This window comes from Verruconis gallopava (genome assembly GCF_000836295.1).
Source record: "Verruconis gallopava strain CBS 43764 unplaced genomic scaffold supercont1.9, whole genome shotgun sequence".
Lineage (NCBI taxonomy): Eukaryota > Fungi > Ascomycota > Dothideomycetes > Venturiales > Sympoventuriaceae > Verruconis > Verruconis gallopava.
The window spans coordinates 720,872-744,155 of NW_015622145.1; the positions used below are offsets into that span (position 1 = coordinate 720,872).

The 23,284-nt window shown below is 52.5% G+C and overlaps 9 protein-coding genes across 9 annotated transcripts; 4 read left to right on the plus strand and 5 right to left on the minus strand.

Moving 5' to 3' along the window:
* Positions 1-898: 898 nt before the first annotated feature.
* On the plus strand, positions 899-1,436 carry PV09_03583 (uncharacterized protein; the record flags this gene model as incomplete). Its single annotated transcript, XM_016356802.1, has 2 exons — positions 899-1,025; positions 1,081-1,436. 2 exons carry the CDS (start codon positions 899-901, stop codon positions 1,434-1,436), a joined length of 483 nt encoding a protein of 160 aa, XP_016215595.1.
* A 4,837-nt stretch (positions 1,437-6,273) lies between these two features.
* On the plus strand, positions 6,274-8,632 carry PV09_03584 (uncharacterized protein). Its single transcript, XM_016356803.1, has 2 exons — positions 6,274-6,516; positions 6,706-8,632. Exon 2 carries the CDS (start codon positions 6,811-6,813, stop codon positions 8,146-8,148), a length of 1,338 nt encoding a protein of 445 aa, XP_016215596.1. The 5' UTR covers positions 6,274-6,516; positions 6,706-6,810; the 3' UTR covers positions 8,149-8,632.
* Positions 8,633-8,657: 25 nt separating this feature from the next.
* PV09_03585 (uncharacterized protein) lies at positions 8,658-9,832 on the minus strand. Its single transcript, XM_016356804.1, has 2 exons — positions 9,031-9,832; positions 8,658-8,935 (listed from the first exon to the last, which is right to left on the minus strand). The coding sequence occupies exons 1-2, from the start codon at positions 9,205-9,207 to the stop codon at positions 8,858-8,860; spliced, it is 255 nt and encodes an 84-aa protein (XP_016215597.1). The 5' UTR covers positions 9,208-9,832; the 3' UTR covers positions 8,658-8,857.
* Positions 9,833-10,138: 306 nt separating this feature from the next.
* Positions 10,139-12,337, minus strand: PV09_03586 (uncharacterized protein; the record flags this gene model as incomplete). Its single annotated transcript, XM_016356805.1, has 3 exons — positions 11,195-12,337; positions 10,793-11,135; positions 10,139-10,689 (listed from the first exon to the last, which is right to left on the minus strand). Exons 1-3 carry the CDS (start codon positions 11,756-11,758, stop codon positions 10,139-10,141), a joined length of 1,458 nt encoding a protein of 485 aa, XP_016215598.1. The 5' UTR covers positions 11,759-12,337.
* Positions 12,338-13,316: 979 nt separating this feature from the next.
* PV09_03587 (uncharacterized protein) lies at positions 13,317-13,811 on the plus strand (the record flags this gene model as incomplete). The annotated part of the gene is made up of 1 exon (XM_016356806.1): positions 13,317-13,811. One exon carries the CDS (start codon positions 13,317-13,319, stop codon positions 13,809-13,811), a length of 495 nt encoding a protein of 164 aa, XP_016215599.1.
* PV09_03588 (uncharacterized protein) lies at positions 13,421-15,425 on the minus strand. The gene is made up of 3 exons (XM_016356807.1): positions 14,254-15,425; positions 13,932-14,187; positions 13,421-13,882 (listed from the first exon to the last, which is right to left on the minus strand). Exons 1-2 carry the CDS (start codon positions 15,322-15,324, stop codon positions 14,032-14,034), a joined length of 1,227 nt encoding a protein of 408 aa, XP_016215600.1. The 5' UTR covers positions 15,325-15,425; the 3' UTR covers positions 13,421-13,882; positions 13,932-14,031.
* Positions 15,426-15,558: 133 nt separating this feature from the next.
* On the plus strand, positions 15,559-17,806 carry PV09_03589 (uncharacterized protein). Its single transcript, XM_016356808.1, has 2 exons — positions 15,559-16,984; positions 17,084-17,806. The coding sequence occupies exons 1-2, from the start codon at positions 16,196-16,198 to the stop codon at positions 17,666-17,668; spliced, it is 1,374 nt and encodes a 457-aa protein (XP_016215601.1). The 5' UTR covers positions 15,559-16,195; the 3' UTR covers positions 17,669-17,806.
* On the minus strand, positions 17,792-19,594 carry PV09_03590 (uncharacterized protein). The gene is made up of 3 exons (XM_016356809.1): positions 18,812-19,594; positions 18,424-18,738; positions 17,792-18,351 (listed from the first exon to the last, which is right to left on the minus strand). Exons 1-3 carry the CDS (start codon positions 18,904-18,906, stop codon positions 18,108-18,110), a joined length of 654 nt encoding a protein of 217 aa, XP_016215602.1. The 5' UTR covers positions 18,907-19,594; the 3' UTR covers positions 17,792-18,107.
* Positions 19,595-19,718: 124 nt separating this feature from the next.
* Positions 19,719-22,306, minus strand: PV09_03591 (6-phosphogluconate dehydrogenase, decarboxylating 1). Its single transcript, XM_016356810.1, has 6 exons — positions 22,101-22,306; positions 21,356-21,879; positions 21,217-21,287; positions 20,899-21,150; positions 20,274-20,831; positions 19,719-20,203 (listed from the first exon to the last, which is right to left on the minus strand). The coding sequence occupies exons 1-6, from the start codon at positions 22,112-22,114 to the stop codon at positions 20,141-20,143; spliced, it is 1,482 nt and encodes a 493-aa protein (XP_016215603.1). The 5' UTR covers positions 22,115-22,306; the 3' UTR covers positions 19,719-20,140.
* Between the last annotated feature and the right edge of the window lie 978 nt (positions 22,307-23,284).

The window sequence follows — 23,284 nt, forward strand, 5'->3', positions numbered from 1 at the left end:
GTGAAGAACAGCGCTAGGCTAGATTGGGAAATGTATATGTACTTTTCCGTATTCTCCCCTTCAGCAACATTCAAAATATTCCCTAACGAAAACGAGAGTATATTTAATTTTGAAGCTTTAAGTGGTAGGATATGAAAAATTATGTGATCAAGCTCCATTTGCGATGTGAGAAACTCAAATTCTTAAATTTTTTTTCTCTGGAGACTCCGATGATTATTAAAGAATGTAAAAAGCTTTCAATTTATGTACCAAAGCCCATTAGATATCATAATTTTTGACGCGATTGTTAAGGCCGCATGTGAGAGTATCCCCATATCGAACATGTGGCCGCACATTCAGAATTATTTCCGATTTCGTTGGTCATTATGGTGTCGGACAAAGTCTATCGTCTATACGCTTCGTAAAACCATCCTGACGTACATTGAGCATCAGCCTTGAATGCTGTTGAAAGGGCTAGACGATGATAAATCTTCGTTTTCTTACATCAGCTTGATGGCCGCAGTCCTTAAAGAAGGGAGTACTTCCTATTGGCATGGAATTTTCAACTTTAGTAAAGCGTCGGTTACCAACAGCTAGGGACAAAGCCGTCTTCACATAGTTGGCACGCATGCTCGACAGCTATGTTTCATCTGGGATCCTTTCAATCAGCTAGGTGAAAGCATGTCGACCCTGGGTTGTCCCATAACATGCTGCTGAGCGTTGGGGCAAATATCCATGTACATTTCGGTTTAGAGATATGGATTTCGATTGGCCGCATTACACAGAGCATGACGATACGTGTCTACTTTAAAGGTCCTCCCGTTCGTCAAGCAAAAACGTATCTTGAGGACGAACATGGAATGTAGAAAATAGGCACTGTATAGGAAGCAGTTGTACACACCACGGATAAAACAACAATATGGACTCACGCCTCACGAAGAATGTGAAATGCCGAGGAGTGGACATGAACGCGACGGTGGAACCGTACAAGCAGTTGAACCGCGATCAAAGAAGTTGCAGTCCAATGTGGAAGCAAGATGGAAGCGGTACAAAATGTTAGGAAGTTAATGTGTGGTTGAAAAGATTTCACTGTTGGATTAGACTATTACGAGGACGAATGTAGGTACTTGACACCAGATGCTGATAGGAAGTCGAACATAGATGTTCATGAGGACAAATTTCCAAGCAAAGCCCCAGCAGCCATGACGAGTAAAGAATATACTATAGCCCCAGACGCGCTTGGTGAGTTGATTTTGTTGCCAAAAGATGATGAGACCGTTGCCGCAGAACTTGTTGCCGCTGAAGCCGACCTCGAAGGCGTGGTGCTCACAGCTGCCGAGGAGCTCTCCAAGACCGATGTCTTGTTCGCCGCGACCGGGACAGGTGTCGAAGTGATAGTAGGATGTGCGGCGCTGGTGGTTCCAGAGGTCCACGTTTCCGTCAGCATTCCATTGTAGGGCGAGTTGGCAGCGGAGGAGGCGGAGGCTGTTGCAACAGCTTCACTCTTGACACATGTTGCGGACGCGCAGGCCTCGCAGCTCTGCGGTATGATCGAGCATACGAAGTCAGGCTGGCAAGGTGGGCATAGAGGACCGAAGGGCTGGCAGGTGACGCAGCGTTTGAGGACCGGCTGCGCGAGGTCTTGAGCGGCTTGGAGGTTCTGGGCCTGCGTAGTACTAGATAGCGATATTAGCACAAGTGTAAATCCAAGGCATTGGCGTTCTGACTAGACTGATAGGCTCAAAAGAGCGAGGGTGACGATCCGCATGATGAAGTCCGCGTCTCGACCTGTTTGAAACGCTACACGCTGAAATCCACGTGTAGTTGCGGGTTTGCGTAGTCTCAGACGCAGGTCAGGGTTTGTCTTTGACGCATGGAGGAGTGCAGAGCGGTTTGTCTAACTGTGGGAAGTTGGACGGTGTCTTTGTCAACAACATCTCCCCTTTTCTCCTCGTATTTTTACATAACGCGCGCGAACGCCACGATTCTGGGGTAAGTTACTTAGCGGTTATTATAAATATAACAGCTCATCTCCAGGGAGCGCTGCTAGTCAGGGGGACGCGCATAGAACTATCACGTGCCTTTGATACCCTTCAGCATCTCTCATTAGTTCTGACAGTTCACTAAAAAATCGATCGTTCACTCCAGCAATACTGTACAATACTTGATCGAGAATGCTTCACGATATATGCATCGATGCGTTTCATTTTTACATGCAAATGATGTCGAATTTGACAACAGAAGGCAAATCTTCGAGCGTGTGGAAAAAAAAATGTCCGAACCAAAAAGCAGCCATGTCGTTAGGCTAAATCACTCATTCGTTCGAGAATAAGATTTGGAGTATCTAAGTCTATCGGATTTGAAGACAAGGCTTCTTTTCGATATGTTAAGCTACCCTAGAAATCATTTTCAAAGCACATGCGTACGTCAAGCTTTCGACAGCCGTTCTGGAGAACACTCGTACTCACGTGAACGCTCTTCACTTTTTTTGCTGTTTATCCTAATCGTACCATCATGGCCTTCTGTTAACCATTGTGAAGTTTCTACGCCTGGCCATAGAACAGTATTCAACTCTGCATCTATAAAGTAAACGAGAAAGTCAACTTGTTAGACCAAAACCGCAATCCGTCTGCACAGATCGAGCAGCGCATCAAAACAATATCGAAGCAGAAGCCATCCGTTTAGCTCTATAGTGCTTCATTACCGTGACTTTTGACCACATAGAAAATCCCATGAGAGACTGCTGCAACATGAGAGTGCAGATCCAAGACTGAATTTTTTTCTCTCAAGCTCAGGCCATCAGTTTGGGCATGTGCCCGTACAACTTAGGGAGAAAAAGCCCTGCCGTGTGGTCAAAAACTAGTATATGGAACCGAATCTTGATTACGACATCAAAGCGCTACACATATCAAGTTAATAATGGCTTTGGATACGTTCTTGGTTCACACTCGAGGAAGAGAGCACTGTTCAAGAGAGTTCTCGACAAAAGACTGATGCCGGAATAAAGGTGGAGCTCATTTCTCAACCAAAGCCCACTCGTCATACAAAGCTGGAGCAGACATCCAAGGGAAAAAGGTGTCCCTTTAGCCTGAATCAGATACGCTTTCAAATAGGACATGGGGAAAGACACAATACGCATGACAACCTTTAGGTAATGCTTTGCGATGCTTCGCAATGCCCTCCGCTGGATTCTGAGGTGTAATAGGGGCACATGATTACGTACGGTCACACGGACAATTGACTAGGAGACAGCTAAGCCAGGATGGAAATGCGTCGTGCTGGGTCGAGGAAGCAATATTTTGGTGTGCAGACCCAAGATATCAGGCTAAGAGCTCGTACGGCTCTGCTCGGTTCAAAGTGTGCAGAATAGGGCGCTCAGCTTCTTGGCTGCGGCTTGGTGCTAAGAGTGGATTGAAAGACACATGACAGGAGTCTGGCTACGACTTGCTTCAGATCAAGACAACACAAGTCATTTCACTGCTCCTGTGGAGATAGAGCCGAGCTTCGCAATCGGCTTTCTTTGGAGCAAAGGAAACGGTAACTGCAGTAATCCTGATGGAGCGAACATGCCCACTCAAGGATAGAGTCAAAGAGTCTAGGCAATCTGGGCGGGTGAATCAGGTGGCCAAGGAATGATGTGGCCAATTCGCTCGTGTAACACTTCCCACTTCATCCTAGCCAATTGTGTTACTCGATTGCCACTTGGTTCCCAAGAGATGGAAGACGTTGCTGTTTCATTGGTTTCATCAGATAGGATGATTCAGTCCTTTGCGATCAAAGGTGGGGAACAGGTCTGGGCAACGAACTTCCCAAGACTGACTGTTCTTCAGGACATGCTCGAGAGGTAGGACTAAGTGATGAATGTGAGCTCTGCACGATCGTTGACTCATATCTCACGGAAGCAAACATGTCCGCCTAATAAGGTTTATGATGCAAGGGGTGGGCTGCTTAACGGCACAGCTACCTCGGCAACGCTTGCAATGCTGACTCTTGACTGCGTTCAACTGTTAGGCAGGGCGGCAACAGAGGCGTAGCAAACAAAAGAAACAGGAATAATGGTGGCGATTCTCCAGTTGATTGAGAAGGACGTATCACCTCCACCACCTTGTAACGGGGCGTTGTCGTCAAGTCAAGGCAGCAAGCATCCAAGGAAACGTTTGGTTTACAGCAGTGAAACGACAAGAACACCAAAGACCCAAGCGTGAGCTGTCAAGAGATACCAAGGTAATGCCAAGGGCTTGTCCATTGGGCAATGCCATGGCTTGGCTTTATACCTTAAATCCAGCCTGTTTTGTTCGCTTCGTGATCGGCGTGAGTCTGCCCTCGTATTGCACGGCTTCAGGAAGCTCCATGAGCGGCGCAGGGGACAACGTAGAAGGACGGCCGAGTTTGCGAGCTCCAGCTGGACAGACTGTCGCGCCGCAAGTTCCAATCGAGCAGTGGAGGCGAAACCTGCGTTACTCGGAACAATTCTTAGCCATCGATGCGCGCTTTGTCACCCAGGAAGGGTTCCAAGGCTAGGAGTCTTGGCAGGCGCAAATTGTGCTCACTTCGAAAGGAGGGTTTACGAGTGCGATGGCAAGGGTGCTGCTCTTGGGCGCATGCGGACCATCAGCCCATGCGTCCGTTCATCGCCTAGTTGGCGAGCCTTTAGGCAAAAGCGAGCACTAGCAGGAATCTTGATCAAATGTTGGGACTGAAATACTCCAGCTGCAGTGATGTTCGACTGAGGCCTGGACAGCAAGGGCGTCGGTGGAATCCGGCAATGGCAAGTTGCCCGACGATCACCATGAAAGGTTGTTTGATGATGACGATGATGATGATGATGGTGGTGGTGTTGTTGTTGTTGGTGGTATACATACAGCTGCTGACCCCCCTAACACAAAATAGGGCTTTGCGCAGCACCAACACAAGCAGGCGGCCATAGGGGAAATACAGGCTGAGAAACTGAAAACACCCAGCTTACGTCGCTTTTGTGTAGCAGGATCCAACCCACCCAGCTGGGCTTAAGTAACGTTCGCCCTTCTGCGCTTCACAAACAAACAGGGCAAGCGAATGATTCGCACTTCACGTTCGCTTAAGGTGCTTGGCGCAACATAATTCGATCGATTGAAAGATAAGCAGTGGATACCAAGAGCGTCGCCAAGTGCACTAAAAGATGCCATGCTCGTGGCCATGCAAGCCAGAAAAATCCGCGATGCCACCACGGCATGTCTAGTGCACATGATGCAACAGCTGCTCAGAAGAAAAAAAATTTTCGTTTGGAACGGTTGGCAGGGCCGCTGAGCTTCGCACCGCGATCAAGCACAAAGGACACGCCGTGGACGATAAACCCTCTACAAAAGACAATCGCACAATGAGCCGGGGATCCGCCGCAGGATTATCCGGGCACTAAAACACCGCCTAAATTAAGCATAACGGCTGATGTGGAGGTGAAAGCAGGTGGGCTTGGCGGCCTGAGCAGTTGCGTATTCTGGTTGGATTCTCCACCCGATGACAAGATTCCCTTCGGAAATGGAGGGCTCGGTATGCTTGGAACTGTCGTCGTCCAGGCTGCCACACACTGCTCAGGACGAAAGCGAGAATGGGTCGGAAGCAGACAGCAGCCCCCCCTCCATTCTAAAGCCCAGCAGCCGGAACCTTATCCATGGGCCTGGGAACGAGACGCTCTTGTGTGCCTAGGCAAATTTCCGCAATGTCAACCATGGCAATAACGTGCATGTTTGGAGCAGCTGCCCGTAGGTGTCAAAATCTCGTGTTCACGACCGAGTATCCATGGTTGCGAATCAAATGGCTTGGGACGCCCAGAGGCCCAGAAATGCAGGCCCAACCATTGTGGCCTTCATTTTTTTTTAGCTGCGCCTGGGCTCCACAAGCGCCACCCAAAAGTGCCCAGCTGTTCTTGGGAGCGAGGCAAGTGAAACGTGGTTTGATCGATTTCCAGGCCGGCTCCAAGAGGTGGTGTTGGATGGCACAAGACGTGAAGAATTCTGCCATCGTGTTGCGGACAGGAACAATACGGAGGAACGAGAGCTTGATCACAAGGTTGCTGGGGCGTTGGCATGTATGTCTAGGCGTCCGTGGATCACCGTTTGGCGTACCAGATGCATGCGGAAGTGATGTGCGAGGGCTCGCCGTGGCTGTCGACACCAAGCACAAGATTAGAGTTTAGCGTCGAGTTAAGCTTGTTCTTTCGTTTCCGCTCTGCGCCCCCCATCTGCGTCTTATCCAGTCGATCAGCACACGGCCACTCGTTAGAAAAGCCGTGCTTCCCTGCCAGACTACTTTGGAGCGATCTCTCTTGCCTCTGGCTGTCCACCTGGCCATTCTCTGCCCACACGATAACTCCCTTTCTAACCCTTTTTTTTTCACTCTTCGATGCTCGCTGCAGGGATACTGGTGTGTCTGATTACCACCCCTACGTCCGTCTGCCTCTCTTCGGATAATCTCATATACGTTGGTGCCGGACTGGCGAACATCAACCATTCCTGCTCAATGATACACTCTGCGATTCATACTTGAAGCTATAGACACAAGGTCAGCACGGTGCATTTCTTCGATCCTACGCCTGCCGGGTTTGATCCGACTTCGGTTGCTTACGCTGCATGTACAATGCCTTTGAGTTGACTAGACACTTCCACGCCTCTCACTTCCTCCATTGCCACTTTCCTATTCAATACATGTCTTTGCCAGCGAGTCCTCCGCGCCGGCTGACAATCTCACCAGTAGTATAATTTATTATTCTCCTCTATCCACCATCTATAATACTGTCCCGTTGAGCTCGAAAGGCTCGGAACCCGTCCTCCGCGGAGAGGACACCGCACACCAAGCATGGAGACATACAACGGTCATGTGCGAACACCCCAAGACGCCATTATCCTGTTCGAAGCGTGTCGGCTGGGACTATTGCCGCGTGTCCAGCGACGACTGTCGGAGAAAGAACGATCGCAAATCAAGTCTGGCTCAGTCTTCGTGTGGGACGAGCGAGAAGCTGGCATGAGGAGATGGACGGACGGAAAATCATGGAGCGCAAGCAGGGTCTCTGGAAGTTTCCTCACGTATCGCGAAATGGAAGGCAAGCGTGGTAGCAACGGGTCGTTTCAGACGTCGGCTTCGCGGACGAAGTCAGGCGGAGCGAAGAGCTCGAATGGCTCGCAAAACGGCGACTCCGACGAGGGCGACGAAGGCCCAGATGGATACAGATACAAGCCCGACGGCTTGATGAAGCAGTCTTTCAGTATCACCACCCAAGATGGGCGACATCTTCACCTCATCAGCTACTACAACCGATCGCACGTTCCGCCGTTGAAAAGTCCCTCGACTGACCCGCAGCTGCGCAACATCACTCCGCCCAAGGGCATGTATCCGGAGAATGCGGTGAACGAGCCGACTACGATGACTCCAATCGGACGACCGCAGATACCAGCAGGCTCGTATCCGGTCCACCCACCTGCTGGCTTGGTTGTAGCATATCCATGGCCACCCGGCTATCCACCCCCGCCTGGAGCTATCGCATACCCGGCGCCAGCATGGCCACCTAGCCCGTCGGCAACACCTCCTCACCATTACACGTATCCGCATCCAGGATATGCACACGCAGCTTATCCTCCGCCATCGCTTGCGCACTTCTCGCATCCAGGGCAACATCCTTTGGAGCGACTGCCTCCTACGCCTCAGAATTGCCTACCAACCCCGCAGTCTTCGACAAACAGCAACAGCCACTCAGCTCCAAGCGGTTGGCCTCCAGCTCGAAGTCCCGGAGCGCCACCGTATCAACATCCACCGCACCCGCCGCTCCATCCCATTCCGTACAGCTCCACACAACCGCCCAGTTCAGGTGCGACACTAGCACCGGTGATGAGCAGTTTCCACAAACCTCCTTCACCCCCAGCAGTGAATGCCACGAAGCCGTTCACAGAGCCACCGCCTCTCAAAGACATCCCGGCAACGAACGACACGTCACCGGCGAACAAGATAATCCCCAGTATCACGGCATTGATCAACGGCCCGCAAGAGGCTCGGGATACGCCAGTGTCGCGGTCCGGCAGCAGGAGCCCGGGAAGGGTTACTCTCAAGGACGTACCGAATGCAATGACGGTGACAGGCTTGCAAAGGGATAGGGGCGATCTCAAGAAACTTGATTCGCAACTGCTGAAGGGGAAGTCATGATTTCTGAATTATATTATCGCGTCATAATGATACTTGAAGCCTCGTTCTCGACGTTGGGCCAGGATTGATGGCCGTGCTCGAGTCAAACGAGCAAGGAACATCGAGAACTGAGCGGAGGACGCACAGGTTTTTTTGGGCATTAGCGGGCGTATCTTTATCTTTGTTTTTATTCGATTTCTCTTATGGGCCTAACTTCACATTTGGGCGGTGCACTTCGGATCACATTTCAGCATGAAGGGAGCATGCGGTTCGGCGATTGCCAATGTAGCGACGATGGTACTCTGGCATGGCTAGCGAATTTTAGTTTTAACACAAGCCGACGGGGCTTTTCACATTTGCACACACACACACACACATATATATATATATATATGTTTGTCAGGGCACCGATTTTTCTATGTTCATACCGAGTCCCAGGGTTCAATTGGTAATGTACTCTCTGTTTTCGGAGAGAATTGTCCCACACAGGTTCGAAGCCGAAGCGGAGCAGACAATGAGAGTGTGTTGACTTAGTATGATGTTGAGCAAATTGATTCGCTATGCCTATTTCTATCGCGCCGTATGTCTACAGCTGTACAATGGAGGTGAGGAGCCATCCAAATCACTCAGCCCATCATGGAAAAAAAAAGATTGTGCCCCCGTCCGTGCCTCCGCGCGGTGACGGAAACGAAGGTCAAAAACCCAATCCTCACGGGACAGCGACCCCGTTTCATAGCTTAGATTCCGCCTGCAGCGTTCCGATCTTGAGCTTCGGGCCGTACTTCTTCAGCACCTGATCACCGTGGTACTACGGGGGACGCAAGTGAGCCTGTGGTTTTCGAGACGGGTGCAAAGGGAGAGGAAGGGTAAGAGACGAGGGGGAGGGGGGAGGGCGCGACATACCTTCCAGAACTGCTTGGTTGCGTCCTTGCCTGCGGTTCTCTTGAGGATCTTCGCGCCGCCTGGGTGCTCGTCCACGAAGTTTGTCACGTCGTACACACCGTCGTCGATGATGATCCACAGGCCCGTGTCCTGCTTGTTGTGCGCGGCGACGTCCTTGGCGGAGATCTGCTTCGACATCTTTCTAGTCTGATTGGGTCTTATTGGCGGAGGGGATTGAGATCGCGTGTGGGTGCGGTGCGCTAGGCTGGAAGTCGCAGCGTTTGCGAGCGGGTTGGGGTGTTGCGGCCAAGGTAACGAGATGGGCGAGAAAGGTCGCGTGAGAGTCGAGGAAGACGGAAGACGGGCAGTCTGGAGTCTGTCTAGAATGTTGATATAACGATCGTTTAGAAAAACAGATGGGGGCGTTCCGCGCTCTAAAAGCGCAAGTTCCGGGGCTCAGTCGGTCTGAGGGGAGTCAGCCGAGGCATTTGACGTCGTTGTCGCGTTGTAGAGAGGTGACGTTCTCAAATCCGCGCTCGCTGATTGGCTGGGGCCGTCCTTTGTCAACCGAAGCGTCTTGGGGCCGATAATCGAGGCTTTCCATGGCGGGTAACTGTCGGTTTTGTGCCTCGTCGTGCGCGAGAAAAAGCTGTTGCGTTGTAGGTGCAAACCTCCCCAGCACTCTTTCTCTCTTTCCCTCTCTCTCTCCTCTCCCACTTGTTGCTTGTTCGCCTATTTAGAGTCTCCGAGCGCATTCGCCCGTGTCGTATTCTCGTCGACGGAATGCGAGATTCATCTTGATTACTCACCTCGATCGCATGCGTCTCCAATCTACCGGAACCCAAATCTGGACGAACAAAAATGACGGCTAACTTTGGCGATTACGTCGTTTTCACGTGACACGGGCTCAGCCGGCTCCTGCCGACGCCCGACGTTGTCGTTATGATTGACTTAGATCTCTATGGCTAATTCGCGCAGGCTTTTTCCAATACAAATGAGGACGACCAAAACGTTTAAACTCTCTAGGCGCTCGTCAAAACACATGTGCTTCTGATTCGTGGAAATGCATATATCTCTTTACACCGTCTGATTGACATTGTGCCATGTGTGACTACTAGAACAGCGCTTTTTAAAGTGTATACCTAAACCTCGTGCCGTCATTGTTGAGCATCTTTGTCTCAACCTCGCCCCTCGCCTCTCTCTCATCCGCTCTCTTGTTTTTCGTCCAGATGATGAGTTCCATCGCACATGCAGCCATGACGCCTACGATGGTGATGACGAGACCCGTGGTGAAGCCGGATTTGTACCTTGGAGACTCGCGAGTGATGAAGACGTTCGCGCTGACAAAGTTGGCGCTGTTGCCAAACCCAATCTGTAGTGCATGTGCCACGGCTTTCTGAGGTCGGCTGATCGTATTCGCAGACAGCCATGACACGCAAAGCGGCAGCTGCAGAAACGCACCCGTGGCGATGAAGTACAGTGCAAAGTATCGAACTCCAGAGGGCTGCACTTGCGCGAGCTGGATACACCAACCAATCGTGCAGAGCGTTCCGCCGAACAGAATGAAGGGGAACCGAAGCTTGTACTTTCCGGCTAGGATGTTGACGGTCAACGAGATACAGGCGCCGCCCAGCCAGATAGGAACGTTGCGCAGATTGGCTCCGTTCGCGGTGTAGCCCACTGCAAATGAGTCGAGTTAGTACGGTTTCCTTTTGTTCAGAATTTTGGAGCAGAATGGTCGAAATCTGAGTGCTGGTTCTTTTTCTTCGATTCTCAAACTTACTGCTTCTAAGAATGGTGGGGGAGAATTGAGAGATGGACGCGGCGGACATGTCTGCGCCGAAGTAGAAGACGATGTTGAGCCAGGTCTGCCAATTAAATAGCCATGACACCCACGGCTGGCCCTTGAGAGAGACTGCCTCGTCTCCTCGTTCTGCATACAAGCGGTTCATGAGATGTTCTTTCTCTTCCACGCTTAGAAACTTTGATTCAGCAGGGAAGGGTGGAAGAACGATAAAAGCGAGGGCAGCAATACAGATATTGAACAATCCCTCTAGGATGAAAATCCAGCGCCACGAGGCGATGCCTTGGACGCCATCCATAAAGTTGATTGCATAGGCCAAAAACTACCACCTCGTTAGCATGTCTACTTCACTTTCCTTCTCGGACTCTGAGCAGAACCTACGCTGCTGAATGAGGCCCCTATGAGTCCGCTTGTGGTGAAACAGCAGTAGCGCAGAGGAAACTCGTGTTTTCGATAATAGGACCCCATCATGAGTGCAGCGGCTGGACCCAGACTCCCCTCGAAGATGCCCATGATCGTTCGGCAGACGTAGAGAGGTGCGGGAGACTGCACGAAACCCTGGGACATGGTCACGATGCCCAGCAACACCATGGACGTAGCCAGCCAGTAATTGGGCGGAAACCTCGAATAATTCATCAGCAAATTGGAAGGTACCTCCATGAGCACGAACGTCAGGAAGAAAGTCCAGACCGCCGTGTTGTACCCGTTTGACGGCATGCCCAGGTCTTTCTCCAGCCCCAGAAGCCTTGCGTTGGCGATGTTCGTGCGGTCGAGGTAAGCACTCATGTAGAGAGCACAGAGCATGGGAACCACTCGTACGTCGATCTTTCGCGTGACTCTACGCTCGAGAGACTTGTCATTCTCGATCACTTCGTGCCTGAGGCTTGGAGGATCCGACTCGACACCTGCACTCTTAGCGTCGACGGCAGGAGACTTTTCATCCATTTGTACGTATTTAATCTGCTTGGGTATGTGCGACTACCGTGTCCTCTGGGAGCACTGTCAACGAAGAGCTCCTCCCTTTTAACATCCTTCTCAAGTACGCAAAAAGTCTCCAAAGACATCTCCGTCGTGCCCACTGCTGATAAGAGGTGTGCATCCGAACTACCGTCTTGGTGTCGGTCCTATGTTGTATGACACAAGCTTCACCTTCTCACGCGATTCGCAGCCGTTGTCACTTCTTGACATGTTGGGTAGTCGTGGCCTCTGGGCAACTGGCTTGGTATTGTTGCCGCATGTTAACAGCCGTGTGGGATGAATTCATCCCGTCGCTTACAAGTAGCCTGGCCATAGAATTCTACAATACCGAAATCTTTTTGGGCTCTTCGAATCTGATTGCGCTCTGACAGCAAATTTCGGTGAGGACTCGACCTGAGATGGATCGCGTTGGGTCTTAGGAAGGCTTGAGCGAATTTGGCTACATCAACTGTAGTTATATCATGACATTTCTCAGCAAGATTCGAAGAAAATAAAGTTGTGGCACAATGTTATCAATTCTGACGCGCCGTTGCGTTTTTGTCGAGATTACCATGTTGTTTTGTCTACGAACCTCCGTTCGCAGTGGAAGCGTTGGCTAGAGCTTGCTCGATGCTAAGCCCGTACTGGAGTCTCGAGCGCCAGTTTAAGCATAGCCTTATCCGCGCGCCGGCTGCCGTGTTGCTGCATCTCCACTTGAAGAATGTGGTTATCTCTTCGGGTTGAGATGATTCACTTTCCAAAGGTTGTTCCGAAAGTCTGAATACAAAGTTTTCTTCCGATCTTTCAATTCAACCTTTGACGACGAACGTCACTCCAAATATCTTCAATGCCTATTTTCTACCTTTGTCACACATTGCTTCTGAAGTCACCATCGCTTACTTTCCCAGTCAATTGTGTCGCCTAATCATTCCCTTGTAGAACACATCTGCTGCTTTGGCGACGAAATTCTTGCGTATAGAGTTGGCCACTCACACGGCTGACAACGAAGTAACAGGGCCCAAAGGCTACACAGGATTGGGCGAAACTGAAGCAAGGGTGCAGCAATTGACTGGATACGGCAGATAGGAATGTTGTCTGGTTTTCTTGGACATGGATCGGTCGACACATTGGTACCACTTCAGCAAAGACTGAATTTTCATGGGCCTTTTAGATTGTGTTTCAAAAGCACTTCTCAGTGCAGACTGGATGATTGTGCGACGCATTGGAACTGGAAACTCGTTCTCTGAGAAAAGTAAAGTAAATAGATATGCTTCTAGACTCGATTCTTTTTCGACATTTGCTATTGAGCTCTAGAAGCATCGCTATGGTTGATCTGACTAAGTAATCTAAGGCTCCAGGTTGTTGTTCCCGAGGTCGAATCTGAGCCGCCCCTCTAGGTTGCAAATGTGGGGGGTAAGCAGCAACCCTGGCCTCACGTCCTGGCCTGTCGAGTGGTATCTGTATATAACTATGTCAGAGCCTGTGTTTTCGTGATAATGTCGTTGCTATACATGATAAGTATTCTCGAGCCTTATTACAAGTCAAGATGGCTACCGAATCGCATCCAGCAAATCGAACAATAGACACTTCAATCCTGATCAACGCACCAATAGCGAAGGTCCGTTCTATACTTTTCGACTTCAAGTCTTACCCGTCATGGTCCAAGTTTATCCAGAAGATCGAGCCACTGAGCGATGCTGCCGACGCGCCGCTCGCGGTCGGCCAGCAGTTAGCCGTCACTATGGGCGAACCGGGGGGAAAGCCAACAACAATGACCATGACGGTATCGCTAGCAGAAGAAAATGGCTTCGCGTGGGAGGGCAAGCTAGGAGCTTTTATGATCTTTGGCGGCAAACATATGTTCTTGTTGAGCGACGAGGGAAATGGACAAACCAAGCTGAGGCATCGAGAAGAATTTTTCGGCGTCTTGTATGCACCTCTCTTTGTGTGGTCTGGCCTGGAAGCGAAGAGCAAGGTGAATTACCAAACTTTCAATGAATCTGTTAAGGCGAAGGCAGAGCAGGAGGAGGCAAAGCTTTGATACCCTAGCGCTGAATAGGATCAGATTTTTGTAATTTTTTGAATTTCTACGATGTTGCATATCGTGGTTTCCTGCTATATCTTCAGATGAATTTCGTTGACATTTGGAACATTGTCTTACCCGTTTCTCTGAAAACGTGATAGCTAGCATGTTTCGAGAGTAATTCAAACTTAGGCTAGTACTTGCGTTTGTTATTTAAGCAAAGAATCTGCCAACCACCTTATGTTAAGAATTTACAGGTTGGCAGTCTATACACTTTCAGAGACCAGTAGGGCCTGCGAACGCCGTCCCACTCACCGCTGGCTGCAAGATCGGCTATAGGTACGTCCTCCCAGTCAACATCGAAGCCTGCTTCGAAAAGGTCAATCTCGACAACCTGGACATTGTTAGTTCAACTAAAGAAAGAAAAGAAAAAGAAAAGAAGAAGAGGCCTGGCTCGTACTTTGTTGTATACATCATAGCAAACCTGACGATCTGCTCCCATGCCATTGAAGAAGGAGAATTTGCCATCAGAGTCCAGCAGCTGCACGACCCATTCGGAGAAGAAATCCCTCGAAGCTTTGTAATCTTCCGCAAAGGTATCAAAGTAGATCACATCGAAAAGAGCGTCCGTCGCGTTCTCTCCACCGGCCACGAGTTCGGGTAGCACGTCTTGCCACCGCCCTTCGTGGACAACCACTCCGGGTTTTTCCATCCACCCTTGCGTCCTCATGTTGACAAGAACATCCGGATGCGCTTCGATAATGTGATGTGTCGATGGAGAGTGTGACTGGAAAAACTCATCGATGATGCCCATGCCGTGTCCAACGTTGAGCACTCGTAGGCCTGGTTTTTGGCACAACAGCGATGCATGCCTTTCCATAATGGGCCTCTCCCAGGACATCATCACCCCGTTCGCCGCAGAGTCAAGTATGCTTGCGTCGTTGAACGAAATGGCACTCCGAAGATAGGCAGCATTGCTTGCTGAAGGGTCTGACTCCAGCGCAGGATGTTCGTTCTCGCGATGCTGTCCTTCGCCGCTTGGGTTTTCTTCCCCGGTTTCGTCATCAGGAGGGTCTTCGCCGTCTCCAAGTGGCTCATACTCGTCAAGTTTGGAAAGAAGAAGCTCTGCTCGGACACCGGCATCCACTATAATTCGGTAGAGCTCGTCTAGGCCAAGCCTCTTTGCGATGCAGCCCGGAGTTTCATTGGCGGCATCCAGGTCATTCCAAATTGCTCCACTTTGAAGGAGCAGGCGCACTGTATCCGCAGCTTTGGAAATCTCAGCCTTGCGCCCCTCACGACTCTCTTCATTGGCGCCGCTAATATCCTCTGCTTGTTCACAAGCTGCGACGGCCGCGTGCAAGGGTGTGAATCCCGTGTCTGCATCCTGGACCGTTGCTGGTGTTGTCTTCAGTAGGTCCTTGATCGCCTCAAGATCGTGGTTCGCCGCAGCCAACAGAAGACTTTGTGCGGACAGATCAACGTCGACGCTTTCCAGAGGATCAACCTCGTTGTCGACGCCGGTTGACATCCTGGCCGACCAAGAATAACTTCGTTCTCAATCAATCCAAAGACTCAATTGCAGAGGCTCCGGACTAGCAAATCCTGCCCAGAAGCGTTCTGAGATACCAGGTGGACAGACTAAGAACTCAAAGAACGGCACAAAAATTACTCGAGAATTGCTCAGAGGGCTTACCCGATAAGGAAATTTTGTAAAAAATAATTGGGTCGGGCATGTCGTTGTGACGCTTCAGTCCACCAGCAATCCAGCGTCGGCATCCGGTTATAGATCGACCTAGACCTCGATGATCACCAATTCATGAACGCGGTCTTCGCAGCGCACAAGCACCGCGCTGTTGATTTCGTCGAACTTCGTCGTCGTCACGTGCTTCTGGATCTGCAGCACGGAACTGTCGCGAAGAACGCTAGTTAGTCCAAACAAGAGGTGTTGTTTCGTTGCGGGCTTGAAGGCTTTGACCATATCAACCAGCCAGCATGAAAGGGCCTCGCTGACATACGCTATCCGTATTTCGGATAATCAGACAAGTGAACGATCGGCCCGAGTGAATCACACACAGAGCAAGCGGGCAATCTTCGAGGTTCCGACGCGTGCTGTCACAGTTTGGCGCCATTGAAACATTGCTCAGCGTATCCGATCGTCGAACAAACGCCTGCACCTATTAGACGGTTCGACAACCCCAGACGGCCGGCCCGGGATCGATCTTAGCTCAGAGGGCGCGTTTTGAGCCGGTTTTCTGACGGTGCTCCTTTTTCGAAAGCTTAATTGATAGACCAGACACTGTCAGTCCAAATGGAGGATATTATGAGAAGTGCCGTCCGCCAGTCTCAAGAACAAAGGTTCTTTCTGTTTACATGTGTGCGCTACGTGTATACAGGCTGATATGATGAAGATACAATTTAGCCTGTGTTGTCTGGCGCTTTTCTCGCCATGTCTCGCCGTTCAGTCCCTCTTGGACATTGGATACGACTTTTGTGCCTCGAATGCCCTCTTTTCCTCGATAAATCCGTTGTGCGCGAAGCCACAGACGGCTAACGTTCAGCTCCCCATAATCCATGGCTCGGCTTCCAAACCCGAAGAGGTGTTGAAGTCGTCTCGATATGACCATCACCATCACGAAGACCAGATAGGACGGCAGTCGCTGTGGTCAACATCGCCGAGATGTCTTGCCCATTACAACGAGACGACCAAGTACTGCGTGTACACAAGCCAGTCCTTCGCCGCTAACCGGGGCATATCCATTTTCGCCAACTCTGACCACAGCGACAAGTATGCTCGCCTCCAAGGACTCTCTGACCCGGCCGTGGTGGAGGGATGCAACGCAGAGACCGACCCTCGCTTTACCTCGCAGCCGATTCCAGGCAAAGGGTTGGGCCTCGTAGCGTCGAGGCCGATTAGCAGAGGAGAGGAGCTGTTTCGATCGACGCCCGTCGTGATCATCGAAGAAGGGCTGGACGAGCTGTTCGACGAGAGCGACAGGCTGCCGTTCTACCACCTTGCCATCAAACAGCTGCCGGACGGCTCGAGGAGGCTGTTCCACGACTTGATGGGGCACTTTGGCGGGGACGTGGTGGAAGATATCATCAACACGAACTGCTTCGCCGTCGCGCTGCACGTGGGCGCAGACGACGACGAGGCCGTCGCCGCCACCGCCGTGTTCCCCGAGATGTCGGTACGTGACCCCTCCCCCTCCCCCCACCCGAGTCTGCACCTGTCTCCCCCTTTCCCGCGCGCCGCTGGAACGTACTGACCCGTCGCCTTCCTCCCACAGCGGATGAACCACGACTGCCGTCCAAACGCGCACTACTACTTCGACCCGGATACGCTCACGCAGCACGTCCACGCGCTGCGCACCATCCTTCCCGGCGAGGAGATCACGGTGTCGTACATCAACCCGGCCCAGGTGTCTGCGCACCGCAAGGAGGCGCTTCGCTCGTCTTGGGGCTTCTCGTGCGGCTGCAACGCCTGCACCGCGCACGCGCCCATCCGCGAGGCCAGCGACCGGCGCGTCGAGGAGATCGAGCGCCTGCAGTCCATGCTCGGCGACTACAGCGCGGCCAGCCCGATCGCGGATTCGGAAACGGGGACGAGAGTCGCGGACCTGCTGATCGAGCTGTACCGGCTCGAGGGGATGCTGGGTCCGATCAGCGAGGCGTACGCTTATGCTGCTTTGGAGTACAACTCCGCACAGAGGAAGTGGGAGGCGATCAAGTACGCGAACATGGCTATCGAAGCGGGCTTGCTCTATGGGGGACCTAAGGATGGCGACGTGCAGAGCATGATGGAGCTTGTTCGGTCGCCAGAAGAGCACTGGAGTTGGGACTACAGGGCGAGAGTGCGATGGCAGGAAGGATAGCCTCCAGAGGAACCATGGGATACCACTTTTCTCTTCGGAGAAGTATCTTGAGCATCGTCGTTCAAAGATGGGTGCAAAATGTGCCCTATAATGAACATCAAAAAATGAAAAAAGAAAAGAGATGCAAGAGATCATGCGAAACGCCGTTTGCTGCGCGAACACGTTGTTCAAACGGAGAGAGCACGTTCTCCCCTTCACCAGATCTTCATTTTTTCGTGTTGATATGATGGATAATTAGTCCCATGACGCCTCGCTAACGCAATATGCTTCACAAGTTGGTGGTCGCGCTGCTAAACCCGTGCCCAAACTATGTGCCTGTGAAGAGTGACCCTGCGGCGACAAAAGCATTGAACATCTCCCCGAAAAACCGCCGCATGCTGTTCCGACGAGGAGCGAGAGAGCGGATAGCCACAGGGCGAACAAATCCAGACGGAGAGTTTCAACCACCCTTCCTCTGCCCAAGCGGCACCGCAGGCACAGGTGCTCTGGCCGGCGGGCCGTTATTCACGGGCGTAGATGTGCCCGACTTCTTCTTCTGCCAATAACCGCCCACGATCCTTTGGATCTGTGCTAATGCTTGACTCTTATTTCCCGGAGCCTTGACATTCTCGACGCCGTATGGCGGTTCGACAAGCACGCTGTCCAACACGACGATTCTCTTCTCCGACCAGCGCACGGGCAGCCTGTTTTGCCTGCTGTTAGCCGATTCAACAACATAAAAAAGAGCGGAGCTTTCAATTGTAGTCCGCACGTACGTTCGCATTATGTAGTCGTATAACTCCTGTGCCTCCTTCGTGACGCCCTTGCCAATGTTTGCCTCCGCCTTCTTCGCCTCCAAAATGGCCTTAGCCTCACGTTGCCTCAGCGCCTCCGTATCCACTCTTCCAATGGTTATAGGCTCTTCATCGCCTTCCTTAGCTGTTCCCAGCACTTTGAAGGAGTTAATCTGGCCGAGGGGCACGACGCGGAAGTTTGCTCCGTCACGAAGTACGACGACGTCGAAGCCAGCATCGACCGCGAAGACGATGCCCTCCACCGTGTGGGACGGGAGTGTGGTGTTGATTCGGATCCTGGGTCCGTCGTCAGGACTGCGATGATGAAAAATAACCTTGCACTGTGTCTGCCAACGTGTTCGAGACTCACCTCACTCCGACAGCCTTGCTCAGGTCCGCGGCAAGCTGCGGGCCCTTCGCAGCAACTTTGCTGCTAGCGACCGACTGGCGCTTAGTCTCTGCCATGGCTCCGACCAGTGCGAAATAGAAAGTATCCGGAGAGGGCGTCGACCGAAGCCCGTTGCCACGCTGCCTCCTGCTCGCTGCCCTTCTCCCGCGTCGGCTCGCTGAAACAAAGCTTCGCCCCGGATTTGTTTCGGCAGGGCCGCAATTGCGAGGCTCACGAGCGAACTGCACGCTCGGGATGTCGGCACAATCTTGGCCTCTCTATCTCTCTTCCTCTTGTTCTTGATTATTCCCACGCGGGCCGGAAGCACGGAGCCAAGAAAAGGTACGTCGAGAGTTTGCTCGCGTGGGGAACGGGACGGTTCGGGGATGCGCGCGCGTGCGTGACGGACACGGCCCAGATGAAAAGAGCAGTGTCCAAGAAGAAGCAAACAAACAAGAAAGAAGGCTGAAACGGATCCCACGCCGCCCCGTGCAGGAGAGAAAGTGAAAAAAAAATTAGGCCGGACGAAGGAATAGAATTACAAAGGCACGCACGGAGAGAAAGAAGGAGAGTAGAGAGGGACGCACGCACACTCACAAAGAAGAGAGAACGCCCACACCGTACACGACGAGAACACGGCAGCTGTGCCTCGTACGAGATGTAGGCTGAAAGTGTACTATAAGGCGTGGGGCGAGGTCCCAGAAGAAGGAGAAGAGGCTGGGCGGTGGTGGTGGATATGATGAGAGTGAAGTGCGCAGAGTGATGAGGTTACTGGTAGGCAAGGCGTGAATGCGCCATGCAGAGTCTCTTCCCGTTAGCAGGCAATAGACAACCTGCAGCGATCGACGCCAATTCACCAATTCTTGCTCTCTTCTCCATGCATGCGATCCACGGTTGTACAAAACGTCACAAAATGCACATTTGCATCGTTTAATTCTTTGGCCAATGCTTTCTTGCACGGCTGTTGAGAACCAGCAGAAAAGTCCTTCCACTTTGCCTGGAGTGTCTAGATGCGACGTGTCATATTTGTTTTTATATCTTACTGATCTCTGACCCTACAGATTCGTTTCATCATCTTCACCTTACGCAGCGACGACGAAGACAACACCCTACGCGTTGAGACATCTTCTTCTCAATCAGGCCATTTTTATTTGTATCTCAAACGCCCGTCTCGGGTCCTCCATTCTTTTTTTTCCACCTCCTTGATATGTCTTCTCGTGTCAAAAAAACAGTCTATACAGCTTCGAGAAAGCATGCGGCGCCAACCAGACATCTTGTCGGTCTTTGCGTTGGGGAAAAAAAGAATCCTTTTTATGCGTTGTACGTGCTGGCGCTGACATTGCCGCCGCGACCAGTCCAGTTGACGTGGATATCCTGTGGGCAAGCAAGTTAGCAAACACAATCGTGCGATTTCATTGCATCGTCTTCATAGATAACAACGTACCGTGTCGGCAGGCTTGGAGGCGGTCGCAGCCTCAGGCTTCATGCGGAAGGTGTGCGCACCAAAGTAGTCACGCTGTGCCTGCAGCAGGTTCGCCGGCAGGTCCTTGGTGCGGTATCCATCGAAGAAGGACAGAGCGGTGCTGAAGGCCGGGGTGGGGATTCCCCACAGGGCGCCCTTTGCAACGACGTTTCTCCAGCCAGGTTGCGCCTTGTGGATGGCATTCTTGAAGAAGTCGTCGAACAGCAGGTTCTCAAGATCCGGGTTCGCGCGGTACGCCTTGGTGATGTCCTTGAGGAAGACGGAGCGGATGATGCAGCCACCACGCCACATGAGCGCAATTTCTGGCTTGTTCAGCTTCCAGTTGTACTCCTTGCCCGCGTTCTGAATCAGCATGAAACCCTGCGCATACGAGATGATCTTAGACGCGTAGAGGGCCTGCTCCAGGTCGTCGATGAACTGAGCCTTGTCACCCTCGAATGGGGGGACTGGCGGACCGGACAAGATCGTGGAGGCACGGGTACGCTCGGCCTTCAAGCTGGAAAGACATCTGGCGAAGACCTGGTTGCACAAGGTCAGTGACACCCGTCTTACGTCTTCTCGCGCACGTGGAGAAAGAGATACTCACAGCCTCACCGATGAGAGTGACTGGCATGCCCAGATCGAGAGCGTTGATGGCAGTCCACTTGCCGGTGCCTTTCTGACCAGCAGAGTCCAGGATCTTCTCGAGAAGTGGCTTGCCGTCGTCGTCGTTGTAGTACATGATGTCGCGTGTGATCTCAATGAGGAAGGAGTCGAGGACGCCCTTGTTCCACTTGGCGAACACGTCACCCATCTCCTTGTTCGACATACCAAGACCGCGCTTCATGATATCGTATGCCTAATGGTTTGAAAGGCTTAGTGACTAGGGACGCCTCAAACGTGCGGTCACCAGCTTCGTGCTTACCTCCGTGATGAGCTGCATGTCGCCGTACTCGATACCGTTGTGGACCATCTTGACGTAGTGGCCCGATCCCTCTGTTTCACGTCCGTTAGCGGTCTGCACGCGGCTGCGACTCTATTTTCACAAAGTTCGATCTGCATACCGTCACCGACCCATTGGCAGCAAGGCTCGCCGTCGCTCTTGGCAGATATCGACTGCAAGACGTCCTTAACGTACGGCCAAGCTTCTTCGTTGCCGCCCGGCATGATGGACGGGCCGTACCGCGCGCCCTCCTCACCGCCGGAAACACCGGTACCGATAAATCGAATGCCCTTCTCGGCCAAATACTTTGTGCGGCGGTTGGAGTCCGGGAAATGGGAGTTGCCGCCATCGATGATGATGTCGCCCTCCTCGATGCCGCCCTCGGTGAGGAGCAGCTCTATGAACTGGTCGACTGCCTTGCCCGCCTGGACGAGCAGCATCATGCGGCGCGGCTTCTTGAGCTTGGACACGAACTCCTTGATGCTGTGGGCGCCGATGATGGACTTGCCCTTGGCCTCGTTTTCCAGGAAGCGGTCGACCTTGGAGACTGTGCGGTTGAACGCGACGACAGTGAAACCGTGGTCGGCCATGTTGAGGATGAGGTTCTGGCCCATGACGGCCAGACCGATGAGGCCGAAATCACCTCTGGAGTCATCGTGGTCAGTTCCTGCGCCCTTGAAGAGCAGCCCACGCGGTCTGCCATGCAATGCGGGGAGTGTAGCAAGGAAAAGCGTAGGCTCAGGACAAGCTCCCAGCCGACGATGCCACGGACGAGCGAAGCCCGGAGCAGAGCGGACGAGCTGGAAGCAGCTGGACGCAGGCGGGGCGAGAAAGGGAGAGTCGAGAGGGGCATTGGTCAAGCTTACTGTGGTTCGCTCATGATGATCTTGTCGAGGGGCGTAGGGGCAGTATGGAAAGCAATGGGATCGGATCAATTGCGAAGCTGGAGAGAGGGAAGAAGGGACGAAGGTACGGGAAGTAGCAGAAAATTTTGGGGGGTGGGAGAGTGCTTGTTGGTAATGTTTTGGGCGATGAGGAAAGCCGGGAGTCATGGTGGGGTGTCTCGTTGGGCGGGCGCTTTGTGTGGTGCGGAAAAGGTCGATTGGTGGGGCGACGGAGGGCTTGGGGAAAGTCTGACGCTGCCCGCCGACGGACGCACTCGCACACGCTCACTCATGCACTCACGCACGGCGCCCGCAAACACACACAGACAACCGCACGCACGCACGGCGCAAACACCTCGTGTCCGAGCCAGCAAACGGGTCGCTCCAGACGTACGGCTCAGCTGTCCGTCCTTGGCTCACATTATGCCTCACGTACGGCACCGCGTGCACGGCCCGCGCATGCGTTTGCGCTCTGGGATCTCGCCGAACTCGTCCCAGAAGCGGCCACGGTGCCTCGTCTTGTCTGCCATTGCCCAGCTGGCCGACTGCTTATGCCATCATTTCGTGATCATCCACGTTGCCTCCGTACCGTTCCTAGGCTGGGCTAAGCACAGCGTCGATGCCCGCCCACCTTTCACGGCCGTGGCCCCGGCAGACACTACATCTTGCTGTTATCGTTTATCGTCCGGCTGGCGAGGAGCCCGTCCTGCACAAATCCCACCCGGCAGCAAAAGGGCTGTTCGGTTTCTTCAGTTCTGCTGCTCGCCAAACGACATTTCCTCGGAATAAACTGCGTCTCGCAAGCAACAAAACCTGCGCTGACCTATCTCCACGGGCTCTGCGCGGTAAAGCTGATCCTGTCCGCACGCGGCCGTCGATTGGCCCGTGGCAAGAGGCCTCATCAGAATTAATAAGGATCAAACAAGCGAAGTGGAGCTGGAACCTTCTGCTAGCCATCGCCTGTGTGGGATGTGCGTGTGTCAGGCACAGTAGTCCGTTTCCATTGCGCGCACCCAACAAGTGCAAGTAGTCAGGCCTGTACTAGGCTGCATCAGGATGAAAAGCCTGCCCGCTAGATAATACGTCCGTCCTTACGGAGGACTGTGGTTATGTCCGGACTTCGCCATCCCAAGGTAAATTTTTCACCTGACGGGCCAAGGTCTGGT